The sequence below is a fragment of the Zingiber officinale genome, chromosome 2B (assembly GCF_018446385.1).
Source record: "Zingiber officinale cultivar Zhangliang chromosome 2B, Zo_v1.1, whole genome shotgun sequence".
Taxonomy (NCBI): domain Eukaryota; kingdom Viridiplantae; phylum Streptophyta; class Magnoliopsida; order Zingiberales; family Zingiberaceae; genus Zingiber; species Zingiber officinale.
Window position 1 is genome coordinate 76080245 of NC_055989.1, and position 19029 is coordinate 76099273.

The 19029-nt window shown below is 38.6% G+C and overlaps 4 protein-coding genes across 4 annotated transcripts; 2 read left to right on the forward strand and 2 right to left on the reverse strand.

Annotated features, from left to right (window-relative positions):
* The first annotated feature begins 3325 nt into the window (after window positions 1-3325).
* LOC122045925 (phosphoenolpyruvate carboxykinase (ATP)-like) lies at window positions 3326-8464 on the forward strand. Its single transcript, XM_042606358.1, has 13 exons — window positions 3326-3482; window positions 4932-4987; window positions 5345-5469; window positions 5581-5675; window positions 5748-5953; window positions 6193-6381; window positions 6468-6677; window positions 6745-6962; window positions 7055-7135; window positions 7200-7285; window positions 7546-7844; window positions 7917-8034; window positions 8152-8464. Exons 1-10 carry the CDS (start codon window positions 3369-3371, stop codon window positions 7274-7276), a joined length of 1371 nt encoding a protein of 456 aa, XP_042462292.1. The 5' UTR covers window positions 3326-3368; the 3' UTR covers window positions 7277-7285; window positions 7546-7844; window positions 7917-8034; window positions 8152-8464.
* LOC122045923 (ubiquitin carboxyl-terminal hydrolase 21-like) lies at window positions 7482-10596 on the reverse strand. Its single transcript, XM_042606357.1, has 9 exons — window positions 10469-10596; window positions 10305-10376; window positions 10094-10214; window positions 9890-10000; window positions 9068-9240; window positions 8652-8987; window positions 8455-8574; window positions 7993-8386; window positions 7482-7910 (listed from the first exon to the last, which is right to left on the reverse strand). The coding sequence occupies exons 1-9, from the start codon at window positions 10508-10510 to the stop codon at window positions 7555-7557; spliced, it is 1725 nt and encodes a 574-aa protein (XP_042462291.1). The 5' UTR covers window positions 10511-10596; the 3' UTR covers window positions 7482-7554.
* A 296-nt stretch (window positions 10597-10892) lies between these two features.
* Window positions 10893-12625, forward strand: LOC122045926. The gene is made up of 2 exons (XM_042606359.1): window positions 10893-11114; window positions 12282-12625. Exons 1-2 carry the CDS (start codon window positions 10933-10935, stop codon window positions 12403-12405), a joined length of 306 nt encoding a protein of 101 aa, XP_042462293.1. The 5' UTR covers window positions 10893-10932; the 3' UTR covers window positions 12406-12625.
* A 294-nt stretch (window positions 12626-12919) lies between these two features.
* LOC122045927 lies at window positions 12920-17817 on the reverse strand. Its single transcript, XM_042606360.1, has 3 exons — window positions 17382-17817; window positions 16422-16508; window positions 12920-13311 (listed from the first exon to the last, which is right to left on the reverse strand). The coding sequence occupies exons 1-3, from the start codon at window positions 17733-17735 to the stop codon at window positions 13171-13173; spliced, it is 582 nt and encodes a 193-aa protein (XP_042462294.1). The 5' UTR covers window positions 17736-17817; the 3' UTR covers window positions 12920-13170.
* Window positions 17818-19029: the final 1212 nt, after the last annotated feature.

Here is a 19029-nt window from a genome sequence, read left to right on the forward strand (position 1 = left end):
TCACCAGGACTTTCCACCTGCCTAACATCCGAGTTAGGACTTTCCCTCGTGCCAAGCTCCCTGCTTGGACTTCTCCGTGCCAAGTCTCCATACTTGGACTTTTCCAGTGCCAAGTCTCCATACTTGGACTTTTCGCGTGCCAAGCTCCCTGCTTGGACTTTTCCCGAATCAGGTCAACCAAGTCAACCTTGACCTAAGGTTGCACCTACAATCTCCCAAACACCTATTCTTGTCAAACATCAAGAATACAACTCTCTTCTCGTCAAACATCGTCAAACATCAAAACACAACTCGAGTCAGCTCAACTCGAGTCAGGTCAACCAGGTCAACCTTGACCTAAGGTTGCACCAACAATAGAAGACCTCCGGTCGGAGGGGAATGTTATGGATCTTGAATAGGATGACAACGCCGCATAGGAGGCGGAAGGTATTGGGGACTAGGCTTCCGAGCGGAATGCCGAAAAAGTTGTAAACTTCTACAAAGAAGGGATGGATCGGAAATCGCAGACCGGCTGTAAACTGGTCGCGGAAAACACAAAAAGCTCCGCGCGGCGGTTTGTGTGGCCGAGCGGAGGGAGTGGGTAAGATAAGTTCGAGGTCGGAAGGAATCTCAAAATTATCTATCAAAAGATCGACTTCACGCCGATCGAAGTACGACTCCATGGTAGTATACCATGGGCCGAGGGTTTGGTCATCGGGTTGAGAGGAAGAGGCCATTGTCCGAACGGACGAAATCAAAAGAAAATGAAAGAGGAGACACGGAAGAATATGGCAACGGAACAGTGTCCCGAGAACCAAAACTCGGGAAAGAAACACTAAATACGCACAAGAACCGCAAGAACCAAAGAAAGAGCAGGGAAAGAGCCTTACAGAGAAGAATGAGGATCAAAAGAAAAACGCCGGGGATCGTCGGAGCACAGAGGAGCTGGATTAGGGGTGTCAATTCGGGTGGGTCGGGTCGGGTTGGGTCGGGTTGAGTTTTTTTTTTTTTTTTTTAACCCAACCCGAACCCGACCCGAACCCGAGTTCAACCCAAAACACCTCAACCCGAACCCGAACCCGACCAACCCGATCAACCCGAACCCGACCCATATAACCCGAAAATCCGATTCAAAACGACTTTTTTGGGCTATTTTCCCTATAATTCTTCACTTTTATCTCAATATTCCATCATTATCATACAAACATGATATTAATATACATAAAAACATCTAAATTTTTAAAATAAAATTTGATTTAACTCTAAAAAAACCCACAAAACCCTATATTTAAGCCAACCCGGGTCAACCCGGGTCAACCCGAACCCAACCCGACCCAACCCGAAATTTTTTTACTCTCCAACCCTCCAACCCGAACCCGACCCGAACCCGAAAATGCCCAACCCGAACCCGATTTTTTTCGGGTCGACTCGGGTTGGGTCGTCGGGTCGGGTTCATTTTTGACACCCCTAAGCTGGATCGCCGGAGCGCTGAGAAGGTAGAATCGGGAGGCACGCGACAGCAGAAGTGAGGCGAAGGAAAGAAGAGAAGGCTTTATAGGGTGGAGTCCGAGCGGCCTCCACCGTCAGATCCAGGTCACGAGAATCGGAGCACGTATCGCACCGTTCATTTCGAACCGCCTCGATCCCGTTCAGAATACCACGCCGTCGCCATACAATGACGGCAGCACCACCACGTGGCATTCAGCCACTGGAACGCATTTAATGAGCGCGTGCTCGACCTTAATGATGGAGATTGGCGGAAACTTCGAAGAGATGCTGGGGAATGTTGGCGTTGACTGGCGTTTTAGCTGCCCCCTTTGCTTCCGAGCGGATGGTAGTTTCCTCTCGGCTCAACTGAAGGTCCAGTCAGTCGGACTAATCGCCTCCTTCGACTAGACTTGAAGGGGAGGCAAGTGATCCGGCGGTAAGAACAGGGGACCCCCGTTCCAGGGAGTCAACGCCACGTGGAAGCCAAAAGGTTAAATGGCCGACCGGACAAGAGTGGACCGATTGGACGACCGGGTTCTAAACGAAAGCAAAGACACCTCGGCGGGGAGCCGGGGTTCCGACGCTCATGTTGAACAGAGTCGTATGGCCGAGTGGGTAGCCCGCTCGGCCGAAGACATAAAGTAGCAACACTGCGAACAGTCCACAGAGCACACGACCGGGAATCAGATTGAGGTGATCCAGCACATACGACCGGCCGGATGCGAGGTAGCGGCCGACCGGCCGGACGCTCGGCATGGAGAAAAAGGGGAAAAGGACAAGGGAACATCTTCTGACGGCGGGTATGTTCGACGAGTAGGCCATACGCAAAATCTTATGACAGAGGGTTCCGTTGTCCCATCAAAGACGTGCTCGGACTGTAGCAGTATGGTGTCAGGTAAGTTTGTCTGACAAGCTCATGCTGAGGTATGGGCTGGGGACACGTACGTGCCTCGGTATGTGTGCGCGAGCCTCTTCGCAGCTCTATATAAAGGGTCTCACCCTTCATTGGAGGTATGCGTTCTTAGATATTCGGAATCACTTCTTTGCTGTCCACTTGCCTGACTTGAGCGTCGGAGGGTTGTCGCCGGAAACCCCTTCCCGGCCCGACTTCTTTGCAGGTTCGCCGGAGGGTCGTATGACCGGTCAGAGATCTATGTCAGTAACCAAGAGAGTGTCACATGCCCAACGTCCGTTGATTCAGTGATTTGGACAAGATCACTGAAAATATCCTTTTACATTGGGGTCTATTCGATATCTAATTTACTCCCTTAATAACGTAGGGTAGCTGTAAAAGAGTAAGGATGATAAATTTTACCTTTTAAGGATAATAAATTTTATCTTTCTAAATCTATTAAATTATATGTCACTACATTAGAGGGGGAAATATTGATATTTTAAGTTTTACTCTTGTTTAGAAGTTTAGAAATAAGTTGCTAATATTTTTCATTTTTGAAATATAGCATTTTGGTTTGTAAATTTTTTATTTTTATTTTTTAAGAAAATGAAAAAAATATTATTTTCTAGGAAAGAAAATATCATCTTATCTCATGACATAATAAAAAATATTTAAAAAATATTTTTTTAAAAAATATAATATACGTTTTTAAAAAAATAAAAATAGAAACAAGACCTTGTACCTTGCTATCCTTGGGCATTTTATGCTACCAAATAGGTTTGAATCGTGCTAAGCGTGATCCATTGTGTATTGACCTGTGCTCAAGGTTTGACTCTTATTGGACCATGTCGAGCACAGCTCAATCCGGGCTGGTTCGGTCCGACCATTTTAAGAATAGCACAAACCGAGCCGGCTCGGTTCGCTGGCGGCCCAGTCGTTTGCCATCTCTATTTTTTGGCTTTTCCTCCTCGCCTCCGTTTTCCCGTGGAGCAAGCTCGACTCGCTGATGCAGAACGTGGTCTCGAGACTTCTCTGTCGCTTCGCCTTCGCCTCCTCATCGCCGCCTTCGACCACCGCTAGTTCTCTCGTTCTCCGCCTCGCCCTCTCTCTTACTAGAGCCGTCAGTGCCCACTACCTCATCTTCTTTACTTATTCTGTTTGTTGTGCAATAAAATTAGGGTTTTGGATGTTTTTGTGTTGAATACCTGAACATCCCATGGAGCTGTTCTTAGTTTGAATCTCGATTCTGGACATGAGCCTACTAATTATGTTTATCTTGGATTTTCTATTCTCTTTTGTCCATTTTCAGTAGGGTTGAACCGAACGTTTGTGAATAAGTTTAGTGTTCAGCTTGGTAAGAGCTTGTTTATGTTCATTCAATATACACAAGATCAATTAAATGTACAAGCTCGAACAACTCGTTTAACTAAACGAATACGCTTGAATACATACGTGTTTAGCTTGTGAATCATGTTCATCAATAAAAATTCTTATCAACTTGCTAAATAAATAAAGAAACTTTCAAAATGAGCAAACAAATTTGTATTATCAAGCTCAATAATTAATCAAACAAGCTTAAAATGTAAAAGTTTTAATCAATCAAACAAGGTTGAATTGAGAGCTCGATAATATTTAAACAAATCAAGTTCAAGTCAAGCTCAAACTAAGCTCAACCTCATAAAAAAGAAACCAAGCCAAACTTAAACAATTATTTTAATGGCTTGGTTCATTTTAAAGTTTGCTCGGCTTGGCTCGTCTCGGCTCAGTTACTTTATGAAACAAGCTTGAACATCACAAAGCTTGGCTCAGCTTGGCTTGGCCTGTTTACAACCCTAAACATGCTTATTTTTTTGAGTGATTTTGTTTCAATGAACTGGAATGCTTGTGCAACTTGTAAGTTGGAGTTACAGTAATTAAAATTTTAATATTACCAAATAATGCAACACATTTTTTAGAATCAGTAAAAATTATTAGTCTCCACAAATGTTGAATAAATATTGACTTTTAATGGATTTAATATTCTTAAGTAATTTTAAATGTAGAATTCGTTTTGTGATATATATTTGTGATGGTAAATGAGATAAGATTCTTAAAGTAAAATCTGATACCTGAAACTTCTAGCTTTAACTTTTTTTCTTTCTATTTTTGTGTAAAAATAAACACACGGGAAAGCTTATATGAATCATGACAGGGTGCTGTTTTTTGTTATGTTAACTGTATTCAAAACAATAGCACAATGAAAAGATAGCAGCTTTTAGGTTTTAAAATGACTGTTTTAATAACAATATTTATGTCTTCTTATGATAATAGCACAAAAACGAATATAATTGATTGATCTTAAAGGCTCCAACCACAGATAGTAGTTTCCTAATCCAACTTCTTTTTTCTGAATTTTTATATTACATGATTAACAGTGTTTGCTGATCTTTGGTTATAACTTATATAAGAAATGTCCATGAACTTTTAATGTTCTCATGCTCTTGGGTACACGTGCAATTGAGTTTTTGAGAGTTGGAAAGTTTGTCATTTAATTAATATTTTTGTGTTTTTGTTGCTGCGGGTTGTTCAGCATACAGTTTCAGCACCTTTGACTGATGAGGATAAAGAAACAACAGCATCTCCCAGGTAAATTCTACTATTTGGTCTTGGAAAATGTTCAAAATGCTTGGCGTCTGTGTTGCAATCTCAAGAGGAGAAATATGTGAGATAAATTTGATGGCACAAGACAATTTACATAAAGATGAATTTTTTACCATATAATTCTCAACTGGATAAGTCTAATAGATATACAGGAATATACATGTGTAATGTTAATGATAGGTACTACTTAATCACTTTATAAAACTGAGTCGAAGTGTTAAACATACTATCCTTGAAAGTTAACTGACGTCTTTATGTTCACATATAGTTTTTTTGGAGAACATTGTCTTTTTGCATATCTGTTGTTAACATGGTATATCATTTGCTGGTTTTCATCCATAGTGAAAGCCTAGATGTATCTTACGGTTTAAATGGGGCCCTCGCTGCGAGAGGTGTGATTGTGAAGGAAAAAGTCTTTCACAACTTGAAAAAGACTGAGCTTCTAAAGCATGGTGCAACTTCAATAGGTAATAATACAAACTTCCTTTGATGGTTTAGTCATTGCAACTTATTTTTCTTTTAACTTTTCATAATTTGAGCTATGCATGATAATATGGCTTATCACATGCATTTTTTAGACAATTTATCAGGCATTCCACTTTATGTGAGAGGAGACACTCTTGGTGAAGCTCCCGAAATTTCTAAGGCTCAATTCAGTAAACTTTTGAAACAGGTACCTTTTGTATTCGGTCATGTGTTTCTTCCCTGATTCTTCCTAATTCTTGCTATTTCTTCCCATTTCCAGGTTACTTGTCACATTTCTTCAGTCTCAAAAATCTTTGTTGTAGATGGAGCGATTGGTTCACCTTCTAATTGTGATGCAAAAGTCCGCATCATCAGTGATAATCCCTCTGCAATGTTGTCATTATCTAAAATTCTGTGGGAAATACCTAGCCGTGCAATTTCACATGACTCTTGCCCATTGACAGTTTACGTTGCTAGCTCCATGAGGTAACTTGAGGTGATGTGTAGGTAACTTATGATGTAGAAACTCGCAAATTGCAGGACTATTTTGTTGTTATTGACATTTTGTTGATTAGTACAAAGTACTTATTTAGTTACGTGCGTTTATTTTTCTAATAATATTAGAACAAGGGAAAATGAGTTTAACCTAGACTATGCGCATGGTCTGTCCGTTTGTTCACTATATCTTGTGCATCGACTGACTCATTTTTTTGCTCTTCTGACAGTTCAAGTGCTAGGGACATTCTTGGGTTTGGTTCACAAGCATCTAATGGATTTGCTGCTGCAGATGTAGAGCGTTCATCAGTTATCCTTTGTGGTAGAGCATATGCTAATACTAATACAACAAAAGATGCTCTAGTTGCTCTGGCTGCTCCTATAATATCTGCAAGAGGGGGTCTGCCTCTTTCTGCTAGGTTATTATTGCTCGATAGTTATAATTCCCATAGTTCGTATATAGAAGAAGGTTATTCTTATTCAATGTTATTTTTTTCCTTGTTAGACTTCTATTATCCGGTGATTCTGCGATTCAGCTGCTTGCTCCAGAGGATACCTTCCTGCGATGCTCAGAGCTCCATAAGGTTGCAATATCCAGTGATGCTGGTGTGATCCTATCTTTTCATGGGGCAGCACCATTTTTCCAGACCACACATTCCCCAGCATCTCATGTGATAAAGAAGCCAACTTCATTGGTCATCGTCATGGCTGACAGGTGAAGTCAGCGAGTCCTATTCGTTATGTTTTTGTCTCAATCTCATTGATGAGTATTTGAATCACAGCACTGGTGTTGTCCCGGCAGTATCAAACTTGTCATCAGGTCAAGCTGCTTATCACTTCTTGGCTGGGTATCAAGATGGGAAGTTTGTGCCTGCATTCCTCAAGCCCCCCTCGCCTATTGAACCACTTGAGCTTGCCAAGGCACTTTTCTTGCAGCTGGAAGAAAGCGAAATCCCTTCCTACTTGATCAATGCCAATGATGGTGGAAGGCATATCACTGGTAAGATGGAGACGGTAGCAGCATTCTGTTATAAACACATTGATGAAATGTGAAATGTGCTAATGCTATTTAAATTTTCTTATCGATCCTAGGCAAAAGACTACTGGAGCTGGTGAAGTCGACTTTGTGCAACAAATTACCTGAAAGCAAAACGAATGTTGCAGATTCTAAGGGTGAGGGTTCCCTGTGCCTTTGTTTTTGTCTTGTCTGATTAATGGTAAAGGTTGTTTTCTGCAGTTCGAGATCTCAAAAGGAAATACAAAAGCTTTTTATCTGGAAAATTCATCGACTTACCTGAAGAATTCTACTTCTAGAAGTTACAGGTGCTAAAATTTCTCTTTTCCATTGCTGAATCTGCTCACTATATTCTCCTTAGAATAGTCATTAAGATGTCACTTGATTCAAACAATGTTGTGTACATGTAGAGCAATGTTTTCAGTTCTTCCATTCTAGAATCAGTAGCTAACTTCACATGCTAAATCTCATTGATATTTAGCACTAAGTACTCCAGCTCAAGCTATTCATAACATCAAACTAGATGTTATCGATATTAACAAAATCATCAATATGTAATTTTCAACAGAAATACAAATCAGCTCATGTTGGATCCTTCAATAAACAAACCTCTCCTAATAGAACGCGGACTAAGGCTCTGAGACATCGTTCTTGATTTTTGCTGAGATCCATCATCATGCACGCCATGAACCTTTGTCCTCTTGCTGCCACTGGAATCTCCCAGGTTCAGAGACCGCTTTCTGAATGATCCATGCTGAGAAGTAAGACAAGCCAAGATGCCTGACCTCCGAGATTTAGGCATGCCTCTTACTAATCTGTTAAATGCCTTGTTCGCCTGAGTATCATCGTTTGTAGACTCCAGAACAGGTTGGTTTTCTTTATTAGCAGCAGCCTTCAGTTCCTCTGCAGGAGGCGAATCATCTTTCTCGTCTTCTGCAGGATCACAAGAATGGAAATTGTAAGCGAGCAAAAGGAGTGTATAAATGCACAAATCAATATGGTTGAGCAAACACACCCTTGATTTCATCTTCAAACAAAACATCCAGATCCTGGACAGGTATGGACCATGCAGCTGATCGTAATGGAGGTCGATTATCATCGCTGACGGAATTCTCAGCCCCATTCGTCTTGCTTTCAAGTATCTTATCTTGTGGTTTGACAGAGGGAATTTCAGCTTGCTCTGCAGGAGATTCTCTTGAACTGCTGCAACTACCTTCACTGTTTGTAGGAGACGAATGGTACCTTTCAAGATGATCAAGTACAGATATTGGAGAAGTGTCACTGGTGTCATCGATATGTTTCCTCTCTCTTTCCAAGAAGCTTGAGAACCAACATGATGTTCCTTGCTTAACATAAAAGAGCACGTAGGCTTCTTGTTCTAATACATACTCCTCAGCAACTCTAGTCACCTACAAACAACAGCAATGTTAGAACCATTATCATGCCTGTTGTAAAAGGTCGACATAATAAAAGTCACCTTGCGGTCATCAATCTGATACCATGTGCTCGGAGAGGATCGAACGAAGCAATAGTAATGTCCAGAATATGGTGAACCAATATGCACCAGAACTGAAGAAAGATCGTACTTAAACTGGACCTGCACTAGCCATTGAGGATGAGAACTTCATTTTCTTATAAATAGCACAACTGGCAATAAGCACAACTAACACAAACCTCATCAATAGGACAACTTAAGAATGAGCTCAAGTCTAGCTCCAATGGAAAATTCACCGAATCATAGATCTTGTAGCATGTATTTCCATCATTCTTAAATCTCTTCAAGTGTAGTGCAAGAACTTCTGGCGCTGTCTTCAACTTAAGCTGCTTCTCCATTGTGACTTGAGACTTGCATCCTTCACAAATTAATTTGATTTCAGAATCATCAATTTTCTCTAACCTAGTGAAGGATGTCAGCGCATCAACAACACTTTCTGCGTTATCGATCTCCAAGCTAAGATCAAGAAGTGGTTCAAAGGTGTCGGAAAGATGACCACAACCACAACAACGTAGCTGAAACGGAAAAAAAAAAACATATAATGCAAATCAAACATAAATCCATATATCCGTATTAGCAAAGAGTATAGAATTACCTGACTTCTAAGACATCCTCCGAATACTTGTGTAACAAAGCTATCTTTATCTAGAGAAGACTTCCAATCGTCAGATTTGTTACCAAGACAGCAAGAATGGATACTATCTAACAATGATTGGAGGAATTCATGAGCATCTTCTTGCTGACCTAATTGAAAATGAGGTGATATCTCTAGAAATTAAAAGGTTAAGTACTCCATGTTTCACTAGGTTGCTCTCTTCATAAAAAATTCTACATTTTATTTACTTGTATTATAGCATATAAGATGAAGATCCTAGCAATTTCAATCAAAATCGACAAAGCCAAATACTACTATCTTAGTTGCATATTACAAACTAAATATGAATGAAAAAACACCTAGATTTGACATCAACTTGCTAGACTTATTGCCTACAATAATTCCATCATGACATGAGAAGTTATATCAAGCTAGTTTACTTCAAAACAATGGCAACTTTGAGCTATTGCTACATCAGAAGCTGTTCAACCAATAGTATGTGTTTTCCATCAATAACAAATCTAGATAAATGCATAGAAATATGAACTGTGGCAAATATCACCTAGATGATGGTAGGTAGATCAAATATACTGACTAAAAGAATAGATAAATTCAATACAGACCACACATCAGCTATTAAATTCTTATAGTTTGATTGCATATGACTAACTAAAGAATCAAAGGTAAATCTAGCTAATCCACATTCAAAGTCAGAAGTTGTTGAACGCCATCTAAGTAGCTAATGTTCTTGTAGAGATAATAGCATCCCAAGTATGATGATATGCTTGATGTAAAGATAAATTCATAAAAATTTGAGGATACGGCTCAAATTTTCTGCGAATTTTACAGGCGAAGTAACATATCCTGAGAGCAGCAAACAACTGCTGACGTGTTGTTTGAAAGCACAGAATGAGCAGAAATCACCATCTGCAGCTGCATGTTCAACAACAGCGATGGACAAGTATTAGAGATGAGTTCAAATGGGAGAGCAATCAGCAAGCCAAAAGGCGATCCACAGGCTCATACCACGGAAGCAAGGAGAGTGATCCGTCTTGAGAATCTTCTGCACAAACGGCACCGTATGCGTGAGGCACTGCAGAACCGCATTGAGGAAGCAGGTATTCCCCAAGTTCTTGAGGCCAGCGCCCTGATCCAATCAATTTCACGCCCAAGATGGAAACTTCATCAACAAGAAGCAGCTAATATACTTGATAAAACTGCAAGGACGAAACCTCACCACAAAACGGGGCCGGTCATTCAGCGGAGAAGGGGAAGTGCACGAACTTGGTCCGACCACCGGATCGAGAGCCTTGGAAAGAGGTAGGAGGTAACAATTGAGCGATCGATTGGGTGAAACCTAAGGGAAAAAAACAGTGAGAAAGCATCGAAATTGGAACTCACCGCGACTTGAGGATCGACGGAGAGGAGAGGATCGACGGCCATGCCAAGCGAGGGTTTTGAGGAAGAAGCTAGGCGGATCGAGATCGAGATTGAGATTGAATGTGTCGGGATTCCGCCGAATTGCCCTTATGAATACATACGATTTTTGGCGGGGCTTTGAAACTGAAGGCGGCGCCGCGCCCAAATTTTTAGAACCGAGTCTCGATTATGAAACCGCACTTGCTCTACGACACCCGTTTGATTACCCGATGCGTGATTGGCTAGTTACTGAGTCAAAATTATCTGCTTCGCGAACAAAAAAACGGATGAGATTATCTGGGACTATCGTAATATTGTTTGCGGCCCAAATTGGCCCTCATTTGGGCTGGATAAGGGAACGAACCGGGCCGATTTGTGGCCCATAATTGGCCCGAGAGGCCGACGTAAATGCATACGGAAACAGATTTTGGATCTCGGCTTCTGAAATGGAGACGGAGAAAGGACTGCCGGCCGTCGCGAAAGAGGAGGAGGGAGCCGGCGGCGCGGGGCGGAGGGAGAAGCTGTGTCGGCGGTGCAAGCGTGCGTACGACGCTGCCTCCAATACGACTTCCTCGTGCCGGTTTCACCCTTCCTTCTTCGTCTGTCGCAGGCACGACGACCAGAAGAGGTATGCTAATCGTTCCCCGACCCTAACCAATAACGATCCTTTGATTCCGAAACTTCTTTGTTCTTCAAGTAGGAGCTTCCTTGATTTTACCTTTTCTAGATCGAGATTCCGCCGGTTCTTCCTCATCATAGATTTAAAACTAGTTGGTATATTGATTGCTGCATGAACCATTCCCACCCTTTTTTAGTGCGATTTACAAGCAACTTTGGCTGATTTGCGAATTACTTTCTCTTACGGAATTGCTACTGATGAATGGAGAGATTGATGTCACAAGCACAATTGAACATGCAATTCCTCTGGATATGCATATGCATAAAATGCATTGGTCATCCATTGTGGTTAAAATATCGATGTATCGATTGAGTTCTTAGCTCTTATCGGATATAAGATCCTCTGAATTAGGATCATATTTCCATGTTTGAGTCCCATGACTAGGGTTTGTTCCAAATATCAAATTTTACTATAAACGTGTATAACCGAGGTTTTGTTTACTTGCATGGAGAGATTGAAGAGGGGGGAGGGATTGAGTGTGCGGCCATTCCCTTGACCTGTTTACCTTGCGATTTGGGTAGTGTGAGGGAGCAAAATTGCAGTCCACAACATCTATTTGCATCTCTGAACGCCGAGGAAAGACTTGCCTTCCCTCCATTTACTTCTACCATTCTTTCTCCTCTCCGTTCCCTCCAAGTAAACAGAGCCCAAGTTTGGGAAGTACTAGAGCTTTAAGGCAGATGTGTGATGCAAGTAGAAGAGGTAAACGGTATGATGTAGAATAGTTTAGATATGATCAAGCCTACAAGCTCAAAATGATAGGATAAGAAGTTGCGATAACAAGCCTCAACTAGTTGGAAGACATGGCATGCTTGTTAGTTCAATAAGTACAACCGAACGGGTTCAATGATTCTATTGGTATTTTGGTTTTTGCACATTGAACTTTCTTACGAATTTTCCTTGTTGATAAGAGCCTTTCGTATAATGTATCAATCACTCCCTCTTTGGTTTACTAGTGTACCAAATATATTCTAACTGTGTAAATTCCATTCTGGGTATGCTCTTTTCAATTTTCTCAACTGGGAACTAAAACTTGTGCTATTTCTTCCCATTCGCTCTACGTAAACGATTCTTGTTCACTCAAAAACAATTGTTATTGTTCATTGAACTTTGAAGGTACTACGAGCTTGGTCCGAATGATCCACCTTATGCTGCCAAATTCTACGACTGCTGCGGAGCTGAGGACCCAGATGCAGCCGGCTGCACCACTGATTTCCATATTTCCTACGACGATGAGTGAACATTCCGCATATGTAAAAAGGAATGAGTGAATGTTCCGCTTTTGATGTATTTTCTTCGTTCATATTTAAGTTTATATGAATGCTTTTTTGCTTGTCTAATACTGCAGATGGTTATAGAAATTCCCTGTTTAATACCTAATTGACAAACAAACTGGTTATCTAGTTCGGAAATAATTTTTTTAAAATTTGTGGAAATGTAAGAAAGTGATAGAAAGCAAATAATTATCTTGTCTCACAGCCAAAGAAAAATAATGTATATTTTTTCTATAATTTTTTTTCTTTCCTTGGTAAATATTTTACATTGATATTATTATTTTCCAAAATGAACTATTAATTATAGCTCCACAATGTCATGATGGGTGTGTTTACTTGGATGAGTATTTACTCCAATAAATTTTAAAATTAATTTTTAATAAATACAAATGTCTCGTTATACAAAAGATCATTATATTAGGATAAATTATCTTCTATAATTTATTTATTTATTTATATCTTACTGTGAAATTAATGATATTTAATACCAGCAGGCAGATAAATTATGTTATTCTAGCAGCCCTGGAGAAGTTAAAAGGCTTTTAATTGTACAACGATATCACCTTTTCTTCAACAATTGCATGATCATGATTAAAAAAAAAAAAGGTTTTTAATCGCAGATAGTCCACTTTTTCACAAAGCAAAAGCATCTGATAAACACAACCATTGTTTCTGTCAAGACACTCAGGTTTGCCCATGAACTAGCATTTGAGCTACTTACCAAGAGGGAACTATGATTCAGGCTTAACCTTTCGCCGAGCTGCTCGATGGTCTCTCCTCATGTCATTCCATAAAATATGCTTGTCCGATGCTTCACAGTGCTTTTCCCATCGGTCACAAGGAGCAGGTTCATCGCAAACATAGCAGTAGCACTGCAGCAATTATAGCGAAAATCGCACGGTCGTAAGAATCAAATAAACAGATAAATGGAAGTATAAGACTATCAGAAATCACAAATAGAATGCCATGCCGGAGAGAAGTGTCTTCGATGTACCAACAGATTAATTCATCAACATTCCATAAGATGTTTTGATTTCGTTGATGAACAGAATCAATCTTGATGATGCTAATAAGAGTTTATTTATGTTTATTATAAAAATGATAACTACCTAACCAATCTTTAGCATATTTTTTAAGTTTGATGAGATAATAGAAGGAACTTCCAACAAACTAAACATCTTAATGTTCATGAATACTCCATCAGCAAATTGGTTTACAAAGTCATCTACTTAATATTGAGCTTGGCTTGGCTTGATCTCTAGTGTTTACGCAGTTAGGCTCCGCTCATTTACAACCGTAGACTAATCTGAGCAAATCAACAGTCTTCCTAGTTAGAAAGCTAACCTGAAGATTTAGACTTAAATTTGAGCTCTCGTCTTTAAGGCCTACTTACAATATATTTATTTTCATCGGCAACGACAGACTATTTCAATAACACAGTTTACTTTCCTATATAGAAATGAAAAGAAAACAGTTACTTTCCTGATCAAAATGAAAAGAAAACAGTCTTTTTAGGGAAGAATGTTAGGAACTTGCCATCATGATTTTGCAGCATACTGTACTTTTCTGCTTTGATTGCAAATATTCTCAAAAAATGAAGATATATAACATAACTGCTAATGAGAATTTATGCTTAATTTAGTTCAACTAAGCAATGTCTCCTATAAGAAAGTAATAAATGGTACTTTGAGAGCATACGATTAAAATTATTGAAATTTTTACCTTTTTTTTATCTGGGTATATAAATTTTTACCTTCTATTAGCTGGATGAATACTATGGCTCGTTTAAGTTAATACTACTTCGGTTAGCAGGGTAAAACTTCTAATAAAATGTTTAATCCTGAAACCTAAAGCATGGGGGTGGCATATATGCCTAGTGATCATTAAGCAGAGATCAAAGTTTTATATCTGCGGAATGGCTTGCGATGGACTTAAGCTAATCCTCATCATCTTTAAGCAATTCATTCAACAATATTTGCAGGAAATAGCAGGGAAAACATAAGAAAGGCTTCTGAACTTGCAAGGACTTAAAAGGAATCCAAGAACAGAGTTTCAACATACAATGTCCTGTTAGTTAGAGCCCTAGAGCCAATCATTTGATGATTGTTGTATGGACTCGTTGTATCATATTCTAGTATATATATAAAAGCATTTCTTTGTGGTTATTATACTTACTTGTATTGGTGCCAAATAACTAAGTATAATAGCGTCCTTAAGTAGAAGGTTCTTATCTATATCAATCAATTGGATGAATCGATAGTGAGATGATATAGAGAACACTACTCTAAATCATTCCTGGTCAAGTATTAACATTCAGTGACAATGTTAATGTGACGAGACTAGCATGTAGGTCAACTCGATGACTTGATCTCATAAGTCATGGATATGGGGATATCAAGTTGACACATGGGTATGCATTGGAGAATGTATATTGAATGACCCGCCATGAGAAAGTATCATGGATCGTTATATAAGTGTCATATATTTTCTCATGTGGCTATTAGTATGACTATTAGTCATTGGACCTAAAGTCACCATAGTTCCATACATAAGGAGTTACATACTTTGGCTTCGTCAAACGTCACCCGTAACTGAGTGAACTATAAAGGCGATTACTTGGTATGTAACAAATTATGCGGAGGGATGTGAGTGATATAGATGGGATCTATCCCTCCTATATGACGGGAGTGACATCGTTATTCTTGATAAAGTGAGACCACTAAGTGCATGGTCATGCCCAAATGAGTCAATATGAGATATTGAGCTCATTTGATTAAAGTGAGTCTACTTGGAGTTCAAGATTTAGATTGATCAGAGGATGACACCGTCTATGTCTCAAATTGATCAATCAAGATGTCAAGGATAGAAGGATATTGTCATATATTGTGAAGAGTCACAATTAGTAGTCACAAGGTGATGTTGGATCTCAACATTCTTGTAACTTGGGTAGCAATGATGTGTTGCTAGATACCGCTCATTACTTATGCTTCTAAATGGGTTTAGGAGCATTGTCAACGTTACAAGAACCTATAGGGTCACACACAAAGGACAATTAGATGGAGATTAGGTTCATATGATGGACCAAGTGGATTAGGTTCATGTGATGAACCAAATTGGATTAAGAGTAATCCAAATTAGACTAATTGAGTTGGGCTCAATTTGATTCATGTGTCTAATGAGTCTAATTTAGATTATGACTCATTGAATCAATTTAATTTAATGAATAGAGTTTCACTAAATTAAATTGACTTGAATCAAGGTTGGATTTGATCAACCATGGGAGAATTTAAGTCAAGTGTGACTTGACTTGAGAGGGAAGATGAAGAGTCAAGTTTGACTTTACCTTGACGTGACCAAATGTCATGTCATTGTGACTTGGCATAGGACCGGCCAATAATGATGTGCCACATCATCAAAGGTTACATAAGTGTGTGCCACCTCATGAGGGAGACCAAGAGTTGTGACCCTTGGTATACCATGGAGATAAAAAACTCCTCCATTAAGTGGTCGGCCACTTAAGTGTGCATTTGGTGTGCTTGTGTAACTCCATCTTCTTACTCCTCTCTTCTTGTTCTCCCTCTCCTCCACCTTGGCCGAAACCTCCTTGAGTGCTAACACACTTAAGAGGTTTTTTCTCTACCTAATTGTTCGTGTGGATACACATAGAGGGGTGTTCACTTGACACCCTTGAGATCCGGCATCTTCTTGGACGAGCGGGATAAGCGAAGGGCTTCGCACCAAAGGTATAAATCTCTACCATGTAGATCTAGAGTAGATCGAGGTTAGAAAACATGTACACGAAATTTTATCTTCGCACGGATCCGGTGGCATGAGATTTCGGGGTTTCCGCAATGCAAAAAGCGATTTTTGCGGTCCGAAAGTTCCAACATGTCCATCCTTTTGATATATTCTTCTCACCTCCATTTATAAGTCTAGGGAATCGTAGATATGCTTAACTAAATGAAGGGGTTAAAGAAATCACCTTTTGGCAGTGGCTTTTGTGGGGTGTCTTGATGAAGGGATAATTTCCACACAAGTGCCTTGAATGGGGATAATCTCTACAAGCGACCTGCAATTGTCCACTTCAAATGTTAAACTTGCAACTTTAGTCACATGCTGTATCATTAAATTATGCGTTTGCAGTCCTTGTTTGGAGGTTTAAATTGCAACAGAAGAAGACAACATTTCTAAAGTTCTACATATGCATGCTAAAAAGCCCACAGTAACAGATCTAAAATTGGTGATTAGGTGCTCTAACCACCTCTAGAATTGAACATACAAGATGCTATACAGAACTTGAGAACTTAGTGAGCATCGATATAATTGAGAGTGCATGACACAGGACTTGAGAACTTCCAATTCTCCTGACAAAAACCTGATTTTGCAGTCGCCTGATGTTAGACTGCTATGGGTTTTTTCCCCTGTATGATTGAGCAATCCTTGTTTGGAGGCTTAAATTGCAACAGAAGAAGACAACATTTCTAAAGTTCTACATATGCATATTAAAAAACCATACAGCAGCTGTTATTACAGATCTAAAATTGGTGATTAGGTGCTCAAACAATCTCTAGAATTGAACGTACATGATGCCATACATGACTTGAGAACTTAGTGAGCATCGATGTTATTGAGAGCTTCCAATTCACCTGACAAAAACCTGATTTTGCAGTCACCTGATGTTGGATAGCTTAGGGTTTTTTTTCCCCTTTATGATGATCCCGACAACACAACAAGAACAGCAGGAAAAAAAAAACATGTTTATACTGAGTGTTCCAAAGGTGAATATCTTTTTCTACTTCACTTTGAACAAAGTAGACCGGGAAGATCTTCCTTGAAAGATTATTTTTTTGAGTGTTCCTTTTAGTAAATTAGTACAGTTTTGCTGCGAAATCGCATATAGCTTCGTGATTTTTCTAGGGTTTGTCGAGAGAGGAAACAATACCTTGCCTCGTTCCGCAATGATCGCGACGTCATCTGACAACGGCGGGCTGTCGAGGGTTAGACGACGGCTGAGATCGAGTTGGTCACCGAGGGAGGGATTGTTAGGGAGAATGAAGCAATCGTCGTCGTCGTCATCTTCCACCTCATCTTCTTCGTACTCGTATTCTTCCTCTTCGTATTCATCCCATTCCCACGGTTCCTCGACTCTCTTTGATCCCCAGATCGAGTATTGCTTTGCCCCCGAAGAAGCCCCTCCCGTGCTTCTGTTCGCCATGAGCTTAGTCTTCACTTTCTCTTCGAACTCTTCTTCGCCGTCTTCGTCGGAGGAAGAGATCTCGATCACCTCAATCGACATTGGACAAGACGAACAAGAGCGAGAGAAGCGTCGTGCCCTGCTGAAAATCTTTCACGCAACACCAAAATGTTATTCATATCTCCATAACACATTATTTTTTAAAATATCTAAAAATTTAGAATTATCAATAAATTTGCAGTATTTTGTTTATTTTTACCATATCAATTTACAATAAATTTCCATAACTCATTTATGTAATCGATTTACTTAAACAAATTATAGAGAAAGTTATTTGTTCAAAAAAGTAAGTAAGTATATATATATATATATATTACCTTTTTTCCAAATAGTCGGTGTCCCATTTTAATTTAAATTTTTTTAACAAAATAAAATCTTATCTTATTTAAAATTATTTATAATTATCATTTAATATTATTATCATTATTATTCCGCATATCTCCGCACCTTAAGTGGGGCCCATATTTTTAAAATATTTTTTTTATGTTTTCCTAAATTATATGCTAATAAAACGTTTATTGAAAGAATAATTAATTAAAAAGATGATCCTATTTTTTCATATATATATTTTAAAATAAATGTTAATAAAACAATGTACCAAAAAAAATAAATTATAAAAATTTAATTATAAATTTTAAAATATTATCAATTTTGTTTAGTAAAACATCTAAAAAAAAATAAGTCCGAAGCAATCAAGCACACCTTTTCTTCCTCTTTCACTGATATTTTTTTATTTATATTTGTATAAATCCTAAAATCCTTAAATATAAATTTAATTTGTGTTGTATTAATAAAATTATTTTATAGTATTAATTTTATTATTTTTAATATGAACATAAAGGGTGATTTTTTTTACATCGGACCATTTAAAATCTAGGGTTGGCTCTGACTATCACTATAATAATTATAGTAACTATAATTTCATAATTATACAACATAAAAAAAAATCTTAATAAAGAGAATTAAACTTTTTTTTCAAAGCCTCTAAAAAAATACTTTAAACGATATTTTTTAGCCCTACACTCGATAACAAATATAAATTTATGAACAACCTTTAATTTAATACATTGTGTATTTTATAATTAACTCTGAATAAAAAGTTATGATCTTTTAAAATTTAATTGGTATATATATTGTAATTACAAAATTATAACGGTTAAAATTATATAGTAAATTAGTAGTTATGGATTTATAGGTGTTAAAATAGGCTCTGGTTCAAATTTAGATAGGATTTAATAGAAAATATAGGTGTACTATACTAATGAAAATAATCTAATGGATAGTTGGGATAAAAAAAAATATAAATGGAATAAAAAGATAAAGCTTTCACCGGAAA

What these genes read in the sequence shown, in the direction of transcription:
- LOC122045925 (XM_042606358.1), top strand. Translation starts at nt 3,369, where the DNA reads ATGCAGAACGTGGTCTCGAGACTTCTCTGTCGCTTCGCCTTCGCCTCC. An exon ending in GCATGGTGCAACTTCAATAG is followed by an intron (nt 5,470 to 5,580) that starts GTAATAATACAA and finishes TGCATTTTTTAG; the next exon opens with ACAATTTATCAGGCATTCCA. An exon ending in TGGTGGAAGGCATATCACTG is followed by an intron (nt 6,963 to 7,054) that starts GTAAGATGGAGA and finishes TATCGATCCTAG; the next exon opens with GCAAAAGACTACTGGAGCTG.
- LOC122045926 (XM_042606359.1), top strand. Translation starts at nt 10,933, where the DNA reads ATGGAGACGGAGAAAGGACTGCCGGCCGTCGCGAAAGAGGAGGAGGGA. An exon ending in AGGCACGACGACCAGAAGAG is followed by an intron (nt 11,115 to 12,281) that starts GTATGCTAATCG and finishes TGAACTTTGAAG; the next exon opens with GTACTACGAGCTTGGTCCGA.
- LOC122045927 (XM_042606360.1), bottom strand. Translation starts at nt 17,735, where the DNA reads ATGTCGATTGAGGTGATCGAGATCTCTTCCTCCGACGAAGACGGCGAA. An exon ending in TCATTGCGGAACGAGGCAAG is followed by an intron (nt 16,509 to 17,381) that starts GTATTGTTTCCT and finishes GGACAATTGCAG; the next exon opens with GTCGCTTGTAGAGATTATCC. An exon ending in ACAAAAGCCACTGCCAAAAG is followed by an intron (nt 13,312 to 16,421) that starts GTGATTTCTTTA and finishes TAATTGCTGCAG; the next exon opens with TGCTACTGCTATGTTTGCGA.
- LOC122045923 (XM_042606357.1), bottom strand. Translation starts at nt 10,510, where the DNA reads ATGGCCGTCGATCCTCTCCTCTCCGTCGATCCTCAAGTCGCG. An exon ending in ATGACCGGCCCCGTTTTGTG is followed by an intron (nt 10,215 to 10,304) that starts GTGAGGTTTCGT and finishes TGATTGGATCAG; the next exon opens with GGCGCTGGCCTCAAGAACTT. An exon ending in GTTTGAAGATGAAATCAAGG is followed by an intron (nt 7,911 to 7,992) that starts GTGTGTTTGCTC and finishes GTGATCCTGCAG; the next exon opens with AAGACGAGAAAGATGATTCG.